This window comes from Natator depressus, chromosome 1 (assembly GCF_965152275.1).
Source record: "Natator depressus isolate rNatDep1 chromosome 1, rNatDep2.hap1, whole genome shotgun sequence".
Classification (NCBI taxonomy): domain Eukaryota; kingdom Metazoa; phylum Chordata; order Testudines; family Cheloniidae; genus Natator; species Natator depressus.
The window spans coordinates 48,833,586-48,850,162 of NC_134234.1; the positions used below are offsets into that span (position 1 = coordinate 48,833,586).

Genomic DNA, 16,577 nt, shown 5'->3' on the forward strand with positions numbered 1-16,577 from the left:
ATCTGTTGCAGAGCTAGAAGTTTCAGTGCAGGGCTTTATTCACAAGGCCATGCTTCATCCTTGAATAACTTCTATTATCATTATTCAAATTATAATTGTACTGTGTGATTTAATATTTGCATGTTGCACCATAGCAGTAGGCATCCATGATGTTTTTCAGGCTGCATGAATACACAACAAACTACTGCCTTCCTTCACATCAAATTTCCATTGGTGTAACTGAGAGCACAACATGGCCCCCACTCGCTGGCCAAGGATCTTATAAACTATAAAACTGTGAAAAACCTACTTGTTTCAGATCTTCATTCCCCCTTATGTTTCCTCATTCTGTTTTAAAAGATCTCCAAAAAACAATCACAACGCTTATCTGGAACAGAGTGTGCCCTAAAGCTAGCCCTGTGTGGCTTCAGCAGGAAAAAGAAAATGGGGACAGGATTGGGATCTCTCAGACTTAGTTTAATATTTAGTTTTTAGCTGCACAGTCCAATGTTGACTAGATATATGTATACGCACACATGCACTCTTACACAGAAAGCCATTCACATTACTAGGTACAAAGGGAGCACACTGTTTTTCTGATTAATTCAAAACATAGTATTGTACTTTGTACTAGTACACAAAAGACAAATTGTGCCACTCAAGTAAATTAAACAGATAACAGAGGCTTTCCCCCCGGCCAATTCCTTGAGTTCAGACAATACATGCTTCATAAAAAAAGACTTATTCCTCTGAGTGTTAGCCAAAATTGAAATAATATTTTGTAACTTCTTTGGTGGTAAAGGCCTTGTGGCAGAGGTACACTCTCTTCTCATAAATGCCTACTCAACTCCAAAAGAGATTACGTATATGGAGGACTAGTAAAGAAGGAAACCTGAAACATGTTGGCCTGCTGTATTATAAATAAGGCAACGACTTGGTCACAGGTCAGGGAAGTCATGGATTCTGTGACTTTCTGTGACTTCTGCAGCGGCCCGTGCGCCTGGCTGAGGGGCAGCTCAGGCAGCCCCTGTGCCAGTCACACTGGCCGCTCCTGGGTCAGTCTTGGGCCACCGCGCTCCCCAGCAGCAGAGTTTGGGTGTGGGAGGGGACAGGGGGTTGGGGTCCTGGATGGGGTGAGGCAGGCTCTGGGTGGTGCTTACCTAGGGGGGCTCCCCAGAAGTGGCAACATCCCCCTTGCTCAGCTACTAGGGAGAGGCATGGCCAGGCAGCTCTGCGCGCTGCCTCAGCCCAGAGTGCTGGCTTCGCAGCTCCCATTGGCTGGCAGCTAAGCGAGAGGGATGTCGCTGCTTCCAGGGAGCCCCCCAGGTAAGCGCCGCCCAGAGCCCGCCTCATCCCATCTGGTGCCCCAATCCTCTGCCCCCTCCCGCACCCAAACTCTGTTGCTGTTGGGGAGGTAGGGAGCTTGCTGGCCCTGCCAACCCCCACCCCAGCACCAGTGGGGGTCCTTGCCATTCACCACCGCCCTCCCGCACCCCCCAAGCAGCTGGGCCACCCTCCCCCAGCACCTGTGGGGCCCCTGGGCAGCCCTCCCCCCAAGTTTTATTCACTGGTATTTTTAGTAAAAGTCATGGACAGCTCACGGGTTGTGAATTTTTCTTTACTGCCCATGACCTGTCCGTGACTTTTACTTAAAATCCCTGCGACTAAAACGTAGCCTTAGTTATAAGCCATGTGTCTGATTTTTCAAAAGCGCTGAGCACCTCTACCTCTCATTGAGTTCAGTGGCATAAGTGGATAGACTCAGCACGTCTGAACCTCAGCCAATTAGCAATACTTCTAAGAAGAGTTCCCATCTCCTAAAACAATATCAGTTTCCATTCAGAGCCTTTGAAACACTATTTAGGATAAATAAACTGGCAACCTAAGCAAGGCTTGGTGATAGAGAAATGGCTAACTAGCTTTTGGTTTTATTTGTATAGGACGGGAGTGTCTTCAAATCTGTATGCTTTGGAATCAAATCTCGAAACAAAAATTATTGCCATCATATGGCCTGCCCCACTGTATGCACTTCTCGATTTGGATGAAAACTGTTCCAAATTAAGGTCAAACTTTACTACAGTTTCTTTTCTTGGCTGCTCTAGCTGTTATTGCAGTATAGTGGTGCAACACTAATATGCTTCTGCTGGATTAATAAATACAAAAAATTGGAAAGTACCTTGCAGTGCAGGAAAAATAAAAACTCTAGGAGCGACTCCTACACCAGCTCTTTGAAAACTTGGCTTCCTCGTATCAACTACATTAAAAAAGACCTGGTAGTTTAATGATCAGAACATTTCAACAAGTCCTTTGTATACAAACAGAAGAATCCATGTTGTCATGACACATATATACAATACAAACATCAACGTTTACAAAGTAGGGACTATATGATCTTTATTTTTTGCTGTTTAACCATAGTCAGTAAAGACAGTGTAAAGTACTATGCTTAGGAAGTAAAAATCAAATGGACAGCTTTAAAATGGGGAATAACTTGCTAGGCAGTAATAGTACAGAAAAGGTTCTGGGGGTCATTGTAGATCACATGTTGCATATGAGCCAACAATGTGATTCAGTTTCAAAAAAGGCAAATACCATTCTGAGTTGTATTTATAGGAGTGGCGTATCTAAGACATGAATGATAATTGTTTCACTCTGTTCGGCACTGGTGAGGCCTCAGCTGGAGTACTGTGACTGTGTCTGGTTTTGAGCACCGCTCTTCAAGAAAAATATGGACAAATTGGAGACCAGTGGAGAGCAAAAAAATGATATGAGGTTTAGAAAACAAGATCTATGAGGGCATGTTAAAAAAACCAAAAGAAACTGGGCATGTTTAGTCATGAGAAAAGAAGACTGAGAGGGTACCTGATAAGTCTTCAGATATGCAAAGGGATGTTATAAAGAAGATGGTGATCACTTCTCTATGTCTAATGAAGGTAGGGCAAAAAGTAATGGGCTTAGTCTGCAGCTAGGGATATTTAGGGTAAATATTAGGGAAAACTTTCTAACTCTAAGGGTAGCGAAGTGTTGGAATAAGTTACCAAAGGAGGTTGTGGAATCTCTGTCATTGGGGGTTTATAAAAACAGGTGTGAGCTTCTTCAGGGACTAGAACCCTGATCTGTGTAGTGGGAAGAGCCAACACCTCCATGCTTCAGCCCTGGGGTGGTTGAGAGGCAGGCTCCAGGCAGCCCCAGCTTTTGGCCATGGGGTTTCAGTACAGGCTCCAACCCCTGGCCACATGGCAGCAGGCTCCAATCCCTGTCTCTAGCCCGACCCCGGCAGCAGCTGCTGGCCCCGGGCACCGATCCCCGACTCCAGCGGCAGCCGCTGGCCCTGGGCACCAACCCCTTGCCGCGTGCTCCAACCCCCAGTCCTGGCCGCTGACCCCGGGTGCTGACTTGTAGTCCAAGCTGCTCAGCAGCAGGCACCAGCTCTGGGTGCTGATCCCCACCCCTCCATTGCCCCGGACCCCAATTGCCTTTGCCTCCATTCCCCAACCCTATCAAGGGCTTAATTTGTCCTGGGACTTGCTGAGAAAAGTGATATTAACAAACATACAAATACCACTTTTCACAGTAATATTTTTATTGAGTCTGCAAAAAAAAAAATCTACATAAATAAATTACAATGATTTGGATGTGTCTATGTGCTATTTATTTGTTTTTCCTAAAGTTAATCAAGTATTTTAGGAAAAAGTGTCAGTGTCAGAGCAAGAGTTGGTGGCTGCACTCTGAGGCCACTAAAAAACGTGTTGCAAGAACCCTGTCATAGGCTGAAATAGGTTCACATAAAACACTCATCAAATACCAAACATACTTGTAAAAAACTAATTCTGGTCTCCGATATTTGCAATTAGAAGAAGGGGCTACATTTTGTTTGGTAATTGTCTGGTGCAAAGTACTTCACCTTGTTCTAATAAAGAAGTAGACCAAGAGATATTTATGGGAAGTAATAGGAGAGAGAAGAAAAATAAAAATCTTAAATGCCTGACATGTTGTCCATAACAAGGGCTTACAAATTGGTACTAAAATTTACATATAGAATATTTTATGTTGGCAGTTTCCAAATATGAAGAAATAGCATAGCTTTTTAATAGCCATATGTGTCCCTTATACTATGCTAGGGCTGTCATCTTCTCCTGAGAGGGAATGTTGTGTCAGCTCAGAGATTGTATAGATAAAACCTACTTCACTCTGGGTCTAAAGATGGCGCATCCTTCCTTTTGATGGTAAGGAAAAACACAGATTACATTTTTCTTCTTCTTTCCCAAGCCATACTGATAATTATATGCGTTTCAAAAGGGCTTCTGATCTAGGATTGAATAATGAATTTTTTTTTAGATATAGATTCAAAGATTCATAGATATTTAGGTCAGAAGGGACCTGTCATAAATATAAAGGGAAGGGTAAACCCCTTTAAAATCCCTCCTGGCCAGAGGAAATCTCCTCTCACCTGTAAAGGGTTAAGAAGCTAAAGGTAACCTCGCTGGCACCTGACCAAAATGACCAATGAGGAGACAAGATACTTTCAAAAGCTGGGAGGAGGGAGAGAAACAAAGGGTCTGTGTGTCTGTCTATATTCTGTCTTTGCCGGGGATAGACCAGGAATGGAGTCTTAGAACTTTTAGTAAGTAATCTAGCTAGGTACGTGTTAGGTTATGATTTCTTTAAATGGCTGAGAAAAGAATTGTGCTGAATAGAATAACTATTTCTGTCTGCGTATCTTTTTTGTAACTTAAGGTTTTGCCTAGAGGGGTTCTCTCTGTTTTGAATCTAATTACCCTGTAAGGTATCTACCATCCTGATTTTACAGGGGGGATTTCTTATTTCTAATTACTTCTATTTTTATTAAAAGTCTTCTTGTAAGAAAACTGAATGCTTTTTCATTGTTCTCAGATCCAAGGGTTTGGGTCTGTGGTCACCTATGCAAATTGGTGAGGCTTTTTATCCAACATTTCCCAGGAAAGGGGGGGTGCAAGTGTTGGGAGGATTGTTCATTGTTCTTAGGATCCAAGGGTCTGGGTCTGTAGTCACCTAGGCAAATTGGTGAGGCTTTTTACCAAACCTCGTCCAGAAAGTGGGGTGCAAGGTTTTGGGAAGTATTTTGGGGGGAAAGACGTGTCCAAACAGCTCTTCCCCAGTAACCAGTATTTGTTTGGTGGTGGTAGCGGCCAATCCAAGGACAAAGGGTGGAATATTTTGTACCTTGGGGAAGTTTTGACCTAAGCTGGTAAAGATAAGCTTAGGAGGTTTTTCATGCAGGTCCCCACATCTGTACCCTAGAGTTCAGAGTGGGGGAGGAACCTTGACAGGACCATTATGATCATCTAGTCTGACCTCCTGCACAACGCAGGCCACAGAATTTCACCCACCTAATGTACTTACAGTAATCAAATCCTTTGCATGTCTTTTCCAGTTATCTTTTTTCTTTGTATTGCTAAATGAATTTTGGTAACACTTTACTATGCAGAGTTTCATTAACATGCAAATAGAGACTAAATACAGATATGTCACTTGGGCATGGCAAGCACAGTTTATTTGTGAAATGAAGAGTACACTGTTCTTGGTTCAGAAAACACCATTAAAATTGGTACAACATGGTCTTAGAGCAGGTGTTTCTCCAGTTTTTTGTGCTGGTGTCCCCCTTTGGACTTTAGAAAAAATCGTGGAACCTCCCCCCCACCACAATAGAAAAAATTTCAACCCCACCTCACCTTAAGTTTGGGATTCTGCGCTTCAGCACTCTCTGGCGCTGAGCTGAAACATGTAAATTAGTTTCAAAGGACCCCTGTGGCATGGGGCTCCAGGGAATTGCCCTGCTTCCTAACCATAACGCCAGCCCTGCTTGTGACTCCCCTGAACCTGCCCCACGTTTCCGCCGGGGATCGCTATCCCCAGGTTGAGAAACAACTGGTCTAGAGGAATAAGCATGGTCCTGGGAGTCAGGAGGTCCTAAACTCTTATTCTGGATCTGCCATGTAAGGATAACATAGATATTGTTAGGATAATCCTAGAGATTGACACCAAAATTGCACAGAATGATGTGTATTGCCAATGCCAAACCTTAGGAGGTCTCGGTTATTTGGGGCAGGAATCCTGGGGAGTAGGCAGGATGGTATATATTCTTAAATTAATTTTATCTCATAACTCTGCTGAACTCTCTGATGGAGTGTGATATGGCTGTATCAAATTCTGAAGTATGTTTTATACCAGGGGTGGGCAAACTATGGCCCGCAGGCCAGATCCAGCCTCTCAGGGCTTTGGATCCAGCCTGTGGGATTGTCCCCCGTGTTGCTGCAGGCCCCGCGCCACTCTCAGAAGCGGCCGGCACCATGTCCCTGCAGCCCAGGCAGGGAACTTTTATACAAAAATACTCTTTCTGGGGGACACCAGGAAGACTGGCATTCTCAGAGACAGTTGGTAGTTCCAACTAAGTACTGGGTAAAGCTCTTGAGCTTAGCCCACGATCATCCTAGTGGCCATGCTGGGGTGAACAAAACCAGAAACCATTTGGAAAAGTCATTCCACTGGGAGGGAATGGGCAAGGATGTTTCTACCTATGTCCGGTCTTTTAAGGTGTGCCAAAGAGTAAAAAAAACCCAAGACCAGGTCAAAGCCCCTCTCCAGCCACTCCCCATCATTAAGCTTCCATGTCAGCAAGTAGCTGTGGATATTCTGGGTCCTTTTCCGAAAAAGACACCCAGAGGAAAGCAGTACATACTGACTTTCATGAATTTTTGCCACTCAATGGCCAAAAGCAGTAGCTCTAAGCAACACCAGGGCTAAAAGTGTGTGCCAGGCACTAACAGAAATTTTTGCCAGGGTAGGTTGGCCCTCCGACATCCTTACAAATGCAGGAACTAATTTCCTGGTAGGAACCATGAAAAGCCTTTGGGAAGCTCATGGGGTGAATCATTTGGTTGCCACCCCTTACCACCATCAAACAAATGGCCTGGTAAAAAAGTTTAATAAAACTTTGGGGGCCATGATACATAAATTCGTAAATAAGCACTCCAGTGATTGGAACGTAGTGTTGCAGCAGTTGCTCTTTGCCTACAAAGCTGTACCACATCCCAGTTTAGGGTTTTCACCATTTAAACTTGTATATGGCCCCAAGGTTAAGGGGCCATTACAGTTGGTAAAGCAGCAATGGAAGGGGTTTACACCTTCTCCAGGCACTAACATTCTGAACTTTGTAACCAACCTACAAAACACCCTCCGAACCTCTTTAGCCCTTGCTAAAGAGAGCCTAAAAAATGCTCAAAAAAAGCAAAAAGCCTGGTATGATAAACATGCCAGAGAGCGTTCCTTCAAAGTAGGAAACCAGGTCATGGTCTTAAAGGCGCTCCAGGCCCATAAAATGAAAGCGTCATGAAAAAAGGCCATTCACGGTCCAAAAGCTCCTAGAAGCTGTTAATTATCTCATAGTATTCCCCACCTCAAACCAAAAGCCTAAGGTGTACCATATTAATTCTCTAAGGCCCTTTTATTCCAAAAAATTAAAGGTTTGTCAGTTTACAGCCCAGGGAGGAGATAACGCGAAGTAGCCTAAAAGTGTCTACTACAAAGGAAAAAGTGATGGTGGTGTGGAAGAGGTGAACCTCTCCATGACCCTTGGGCGTATGCAGCGACAGCAGATCAAAGGAGCTGTGCACTAGCTACGCACTGACGTTCTCAGCCACCCCAGGACTGACTGAACGGGCATACCGCTCCATTGACACAGGTAATGCTCACCCAATTAAAGCCCAGCCTTACCGGGTGTCTCCTCAAGCTAAAACTGCTATAGAAAAATCAATGCACAAATACAAAATGGGAAATAACTAGCTAGGTGGTAGTACTGCTGAAAAAGATATAGGGGTTACAGTGGGTCACAAACTGAATGAGTCAACAGTGTGATGCAGTTACAAAAAGGGCTAATATCATTCTAGAATATATTAACAGGGGTGTTGTATGTAAGACAAGGGAGGTAATTATCCTGCTGTACTCGGCATTGGTGAGGCCTCAGCTGGAGTACTGTGTTCAGTTCTCAGCACCACAGATGTGGATAAGATTGGAGAGAGTCCATCAGAAAGCAACAAAAATGAAAATTTTTTAGAAAACCAGACCTATGAGGAAAGGTTAATAAAATTGGGCATGTTTAGTCTTGAGAAAAGAAGACTGGAGTGGGAGGACCTGATAAGTCTTCAACTATGTTAAGGGCTGTTATAAAGAAGACTGTGATCAATTGTTGTCTATGTCCACTGAAGGTAGGATAAGAAGTAATGGGATGAATCTGCAGCAAGGGAGATTTAGATTTAGATTAAATATTAGGAAAAACTTTCTTACTACTATAAAGGTAGTTAAGCTTGATACTGCCACAGCGCAGGGGGCTGGACTTGATGACTTCTTGAGATTCCTTCCAGCCCTACGTTTCTGATTCTATGTAAGGACTGGCAGGAGATGGAGAGAGAGGACAGGAGGGGCTCTGCCATGCCTGAAACACTGATGAACCACAGATGCACAAGAAGGGGTGAGCTCAGATTAAGGGAGGGTGTGTCTCAGGGCTTTTGTTATTTTCAAAGAGCTGTAACTCTCAACTACTTTAAGAGTAAAGTGACTGTAGTTAAGAAATTCCCCTGCTAACCCCATATTCCTTGCTGCCCTGCCATGTTGTCCCTGAAGGAGTTAAACTACTAAGCTCAGAGTGCGCTCATTGTAGATGGGGTGCTGAGGGAGTGTTTGAAAGTAACTGGAGGGCTCAGAGGTTTTAGCGTCTAGGGTGGCTGGATGGAATGTTTCACATCCCCCAAAAAAGGTATCAGACTAGAGGCTTGAACCTGGGAGTGAGCCTTAGAGTCCAAGAGCAAGAAACGGTGACTAGACTACATCCAGACTCAGGTGGCTTGAAAGCATGTGGAACCCAGCGATTGGGTCCACTTGCAACAGACTGGTGACTGTATAGTGGGTCAGGGGGCCAGTTTGTAACAAGTCCATGTTAGTGAGGCACCTCCTTCCAAGCCAAAATATAAAAGGTATGATCACTGCACATTCCAGATCAACCCAAGCTCATGCCAAGCTGCGCAACCAGCTCGAAAATGCCTAGGCAAACCAGGCTCAGTAGAAGTCTCAGTTAATACAAGTAAATAGTGGATTTTGGTGGTCTTAATTACATTCAACCCTGAACTGAATTGCATGAACCATAAGTCAGTTTTTGCTTGCCATTGCTACACTATCAGGAGTTGAGAGGTCAAATAAGGACAAAGGAACAAATAGACATTTACTACCAGCTGTCTCTGCTCTGTCACTGGCCTCCTGCAGCTTTATCTCCAGAAGCCTTTAATTACAGAAATTCCAGGGTTCCATACACCAAACTATTCCCAAATACTCCAGTAATGTTGATTGGCACTCTGTCCATAATCATTAGAATGAATGTGTGGCATGTTATTTTCTGTGTCAGGATTTTTGGCCACAAAAACAGTCTCATTCCTTTTACCCAGGCAAACTGTGAAAGGCAGGCATTTGTTGTATAAATGCAACTTTTTCAAAATGTTAGTGGCTGGCCATTGTTGTACTTTCTTTTTCACCAGTGGTGAACTGTCCAGCATCTGTTTCTCCTCTTTGCTATGAAGAAAGGATTGAGCTGGAAGAAGTCCCTACCTCTTTGGCTTTGTTTTGAGATAGGTGGATATGAAGATGCAGGACCACAGGTGTTGACTTTTGGTTTTGCCAGTATCTCCTCTCTGCCCCTTCCCCCCCCCACTGCAAGTGGTGGGTGGGGCCTTTGGGGAAGGGTCTGAGCAGGGTTGGGGCCTGAGCCTTGGGGTGCAGTGTGGGCAGGGCCTGGAGGAGAAGAGGCTGAGTGGGGACTGGGCCTCGGGGAGAAGAGGCCAAGTGGGTGTGGGGCCTTGGGGCAGAACACAAGTGGAGTGGGGGGGGGGTGAGGCTGGGGCCCACAAAAGATTAATCTGGCTCTGTGGGTTCAGAGCACCCCCTATTTTTTTCCATTGGGAGCTTGAGCCTTGGAGCACCTCTGGAGTTGGTGCTTATCTGAAGGAGGCATCTGTTTTGCTCCCCTAGAGGGAAAGGATTGGGACATATTGGGCCACTCCCTGTACAACCTTGGAGGGGACAGTGTTACACAGAAGGACAGCATGTACGGGGATACAGGTATTTTGAACATGGATTGTGAAATGGGTCTCCGTTGACATAGAGAAGTCATGTATCTTTGGGAGCATGCATGGTGAGTGTCTCCAGGTGTCTGGTCAGGGATATGGGATGGGGGGCATGAGTCACATGGGGAGAATAGATACCACTATTATGAGGAAACGTAGGGGGATTTATGGAGGAGGTAATACAAGCCAGTTTGCTTGTGTGTTAGTATAATTCAAAGTAGATGTTAAAATGTATAAGAATGTGGTTTGTGTTTAAACTTCATGAAAAACTGGGGGAATGTCGCAAGCATTGTTTTCTCTTATCTGTACCCTGTTACAATGTAATAGCAAACATTTGCATTGTATATACCCCTGTAACTAAGTAACCCATCAAATGAGAAAAAACCCTTGTGTAATGCAAATGAAGAACTTTAACAGGAAAGTGCAAATTCCTGTGCATGAAAAGCATATGGTCATTGTGTGTGAGATCAAAGTCTCTAAGTACATTCCTCTTTCCCCATCATAAAAGAAAGGACACACTGGAGGCTGTTCTGTCAGCTTAGTTTCTGTGAAAAGAAGCTATAAATATGGACACATGAAAAATTATTTTGTTTGGATTCTAACAGGGAAAAATAACAGAAAAGAAGATGGAGATCCCTGGAGTTACTCTGTGTAGCCCTAAAAGACTTTTGGGAAACTGGCAGATTACATCTCTGCTACCTTTTGAAATTATAGACCAGTGGTTCTCAACCTGTTTACATTGTGGGCTGCTCTCTATGTTATGTGGGTCGTATCTGCACAATACATATAGGATCTGTGTGGCCCTTAGGATGTCACATGGGCCGCAGCTGTGTGCTCATTGGGCTGCAAGCAGCCTGGGGGCTACAGGTTGAGAACCACTGTTATAGACTGTGACTCACATATACATATATTTTTACCTGCTTTAACCTCTCAGTAACTCTCATTTGTTTTTCTTAGCTAATAAACCTTTAGTTAGTTTACTATAGAATTGGCTCCTAGCATTGTCTTTGGTGTGAGATCTAGGATGCAAATCAACCCAGGTGAGTGACTGGTCACTTGGAACAGGTGTAACCTGAATATTTTATCATTTTTGGTGTAAGTGGCCATTTATCACATAGTCCATCTTGCCTGGGTGGCAAAATAGACTGGAGAGCCTAAAGGAACTGTGTGGAACTCCATGGTAAGACTATTATAGTGATCCAGGAGTTCACATTTGTTACTGGGTTGAGGAAATCTATAGAACATACCACCAGTATGGGGTGTCTGCCCAGTTTTTGACAGTCTACCCTGAGTGGCTCATGGTAGTGAGCCACTCCAGACAGTGTGACACCATGGTATTTTCTCTGTTTTCTCCTTTTGTCAGGAGGATGGGGTTACAATGTATGGCAAATTGTCTTGTGAGTCTGCAATTCAGATAGCATGTCTGTACGTGAGGTTTTGAAGTAGAGTTACTATTTCTCAATTTTCAATTTTTCCTCAGTAGTTAATCATGTTTTATAAATTTATCTCTTATGGCAATAGAGATGACAATCTGACATGTAAACAATTAGTTCTTAATAAATCTGGCATTTCATTGCAACTGGAAGCTGTGAATGATAATTCTGGATTAAAATGAAACTGAGAAGCAATTATCAATGTATCAGTGATACATTTATCAGGATGGAGATGCAAGGCCTTCTGTATCATTTAAATCTTGAGCAAGGGCTGGAAACAGTGGCTATACGTGGATGTCTCTGCATTTCCTGCATGTTGTAGAATGGGGCTCCTACTTGGCTTTGAATAGGTTGGTGCAGAGAGAGAATGGGTGTGTCTCTGTGTGTGTTTGGGGGCTGGGGTTGAGATGTGGGGGTTATGAGATTCCTGACCATCTGGATTTAGTAGCCTTAAACCCATTTATAATGGGTGTGAAGGGGCACTGGCTTCTCTTCCTGCTCATGTCTATCCTTCTTCCAAATCCTCGTGATTCTATGCATAGTTTTAAATCAGACCTTATGATTCAGAATCTGTTTGAAAACTCCAGTTTATTTTGAACAACAAGAAAAGTCAGATATAATTTATTCATTCATTTATAAATTAAAGAAATAAAAGATTTTAAAAGATTATATATAGGACAGAGATGGCAGAGTTTTGAAGTCATTCTCTTGACCACCAGTCCCAGCTCTAACCGCTAAATGTAGGACCTCCAGATTTTTTCCGCAGTTCCAGATAAGAAGTTACCATAGCTTTTTTTCTAGTTTTGCCTTTCTTTGTAACTGTCTAAAAACGTAATAATGTAATTTTTGACAATTTCTACGCATCTAATCTAAAACAGTGATAAACAAGCTAAGACTCCTGTAATGTAAAATACAATCTGAAACATGTTTTTTTCAAATACATTTTTAAAATGTGCTCTTACTTTTTAACTATTTGAAATCTCATGATGCCAATAATACTGTAAGGTGTAATTTGTTACCAATTTAATAAAATTTAAAACCAGCAAAACTTTAAAAAGTAATGATATCAGACAGAGTGACCTTTCTCTTTTATGTGTGTTCAAACCAAAAGCCTAAGTTTCACTCATACAGTAGGTAAGTACAAAGCTAGGTTTCATTGTAAAATTAAAACACTATTTTTCAAAAGATCAGAAAAACCAGCATTATATTCAGTGCATGGAATATACACCAAATTAAGCAGATCTTGCTGCTTTTCTAAAACAAGCTCTTCTTGGATCAGTGTAATATTATCTACTCTGATTAGGATAATAGAAGTTAGCAATCATAAATCACTGAGAAGGGAATAAGACTTAGCCTAAAGGATGTGAGGATAAGGCATTGCTTGTCAAATCGGAACATTAGTGATTGAATATGCTATTGCATTTCTGTTATGCAAGACAGAATTTCTGATGCATTCATTGTAGTCTTTCTTCTCAACAGGCCCACGCCAAAGTCTGGCATCTCTACAATGATCATTTTCGTCCAACTCAAGGAGGCCAAGTGTCCATTGCCCTCAGCTCCCACTGGATAAAACCTCAAGCTATGACTGAACAAGACATACAAGAATGTCAAAAATCCCTTGACTTTGTGCTGGGCTGGTTTGCTAAACCCATATTTATTGATGGTGATTACCCTCATAGCATGAAAAATAACCTCTCATCTCTGCTGCCTGAATTCAGTGACGCAGAGAAGAAGTACATCAAGGGAACAGCTGACTTTTTTGCTCTTTCTTTTGGAGCAACACTGAGTTTCCAGCTCTTGGATTCTCAGATGAAGTTCCATCAGTTGGAATCACTAAGCCTGAGGCAGCTCCTTTATTGGATAAGCCGTGAATATAACAAGCCCAAAATATTCATTGTGGAGAACAGCTGGTTTGTCTCTGGTAGCACCAAGCGAGATGATGCCAAATATATTTATTATCTCAAGAAGTTCATTATGGAAACTTTAAAAGGTAGCTCTGTTGACAAATTAATATTATTCTCCTGACAAAACTTATGGAAAATATCCCACTAAAGCTCATTAAACAAATGCTCCAAAACTTAATTTTGGTCTTTAACGTTTACCTAGACTTTTGCTATGAAATGAGACTTCAAATCAGTTAGTTAGGTTCATTTTTATCAGTGGTTGACAAGAGTCTTTTAATGAGTGAGATATGGATGGGATTTTGTTGGTCTGGTCCTGCTCTCCTTGAAGCCAATGGCAAAACTTCTATTGATTTCAGTAAGAGGAAGTGCTGTTTGTTTAGTTATCAATGGGATTTGCTTGGAATCATTACAGGAAAACTCCAGTGATGAGTTTTAATATGTTAGCTGAATAAGAATGTACACATTGGATAATCCAGAGAATGGGCAAAGAGCTTTCTAACCATTATTTTAAAATGCAGAGTTGCTTTAAACTAGCTGACCCCTCCTGGAAAAGCATTAAAACATACCCCCCTTCTTTATTGACAGCGTACATGAACCGTTACTTCTAGTAAAAAGATCCAGTTTCTAAGAATGCAGAAATGATAGTTTTAAGTTGCAACAACAGCAATACTGTACTATTTTTGAGTTTCTTGAGTTTATCGTTTCTGCATTTTAAAAAGCTGGTACTGTACTGTTTACTAGAAGTAACAGTTTGTGTATGCTATAAATAAAGAAGGAGGCTACATTTTAATGCTTTGTAATGATCCTGTGTGTGTGCTGGTTGTTTGCTTAATATGGAAAGCCAGATAATGGAGGCTTGGATAAATGGGGTTCTCCTGTAGTTTTAGAGCCTGATTCTGCTCTTACATCAGTTTAATTCTGTGGACTTCAGCGGAATTAATCCTGATTTACACTGGTCTGAGAATCAGGCCTTTGAAGTTTTAAGTAAAATTATTTTATTTTAACTATTTTTTTTTACCAGTTGTTAACCTAGAATTAAAAAAATGACACCCCCCCCCCCAACTTACTTTATAACATTGACCCGTCCCATTTTCTAATACTTCTTTAATGGCAAAGTACTGTAGGTTCTTTCAGTCCGGCTTCTCAACAACAACTTTTTGGGATAACTGTTCCCTGTTTCCTCCTTAATGATTATTTTTATTATACTGTACTTTTTATTACTACAAAACTTGTCATAATTGGTTTATTTCTCTGTTATATGCTTCAAGGGTTTTTACAATATTAGTAGCTGAATTAAACTATTCATTCAGGTTAAATAGCTTTTATGTTACAATGGAATTTTCCTTTAATGGTGTAGTGCAGATGATTTCAATTTGCCTCTCAACCGGGATAAAAGATCCTGGAATTACTACATTTGTTTCAGCTGCTTTTGCAAACACCTCACTATTACATCTAAACTAAAAGTTGAATTAACATGCAAGCCAAATGTTGTATCTAAAGTCTGGGGGATAGTGTGTACTAGAGTTATTAATTATTGCAAGTACAATGTGTTAGAGGTGTATGTGGCATTATATGGAAACTACATAGTCATATTCTTGTTAACAAAAAGGTGTTGTTTATTCAGTTTAATAAAATTATTGATATATATACATAGATCTGCACTCTCAGTGTGACTAGGGCTTACTGGCAACATATTAAATTATAGACTATATTTTCCCTTTCAATTTGCCACTCGGTCACCAAGAAATCCATAATAAATAACAAGAACTATTATTATTTTGGAATGCCAAAAATTTGATCAACCCTTTACAGAAACAAGTAAAGATATAGTTCCTGCCCTGAAGATTGAACATGGGGGCAGGGGAAAGTATGAAGGAAGATAAAAGTAATATCAATAAGTCATGTGGTTACTCGATAAGGCATGTGCACTGCTTGATGCTTACATTGTATTTGAGACTTTTTTCCTGCTTTCAAATTTTTTTAACTCACTTCTCATAGGGAACATGGCACAAGTCACCAAACTTTTAAGGAGGGATTTTAGGAGAATTTTTGGTGTGCCAGAAAAGCAATGTAGAAGCTCTCTCTGCTGACACGCAGCAGGAGTGTAATGCTAGTCTAAGAGAAATTTTTGCTGATGCTAGTTAACAACGTGACTCCACCCTGACTTTTACTCTGTTAGAACAGCAAGCGTTGTGTAAATGTGGAGGGCTTTTTAAAAAAAATCAATGTTTGCCAAACAGAAAAGAACTAATCTTTAGGGAAAGAAATATTCTAGTTTCTTTGTGAGTTTATCATGGCAAATTAAAGAGACAGCCAAATTAATCTCTTTTATAATTCCATTAGTTTAATTGGTTCAAACGGCGCTACATCAAGAATCAGTTTGGCCCCTCATATCTGATTGTAATGAGATACATTTGTAAAACTAGGAAATATGAACACTTTGACATTTGATTGTGTAAAATGTTGGCAGTGTAACTAGGCTGTGTAATGTTAAGTTCAATAGGTATCCAATTTGTGTTTACATAAGGTGGTGAGTGATGAAGCTAAATTGTGCTGGATGCTGATACAGGCCCCAGTTTAACAAAGCACTTTAAAATGTGCTTAAATGCTTCGCTAAATAGGAATGGATTTAACTATGTGCTTAAAATTAAACACACACACTTAAGAGCTTTGTTGAATCGGGACCCTCTCTAAGAACATTTTGCTGATTCTAAGTGTTTAATATCTATAGAAATGCAAACCATTTGTAAACTCAGATTAAATCACACAGTAGAACTTGTCACAACAATAGTAATGCTGGTATGACCCTTACATCTGTAACAGGCTTTCAACCTACTTTAGGTATGAGGGTTAATAAGTGCCAGATATTGATACCAGAAAATGGTATTCTCATCACAGATGTGAGGGGGTCTGTAAAATCAAATGAATAAAGTCTCATCAGCATTATCACTGCCACCCGCATTGCCTGGATAGTTAATGCAAATCCCTAAAAACACCAAAAAGTTGTGTTAAATTTTTCATGATAATTGCTTCAGAGTAACTTTTTTGTTTCTATATAACTTCTTGGATGTAAACTGTAAGAGTTGGATCCAAAGCCCATTAAAGTAAATTGA

The 16,577-nt window shown here is 41.4% G+C and overlaps 1 protein-coding gene across 1 annotated transcript in view; it reads left to right on the plus strand.

Moving 5' to 3' along the window:
• Positions 1–16,577, plus strand: part of KL (klotho) — a 61,917-nt gene that overhangs the window by 33,140 nt on the left and 12,200 nt on the right. Inside the window, exon 2 of the mRNA XM_074959478.1 lies at positions 13,040–13,550. Coding sequence (XP_074815579.1) covers positions 13,040–13,550 — 511 coding nt within the window. The remainder of the gene's footprint in view (positions 1–13,039; positions 13,551–16,577) is intronic.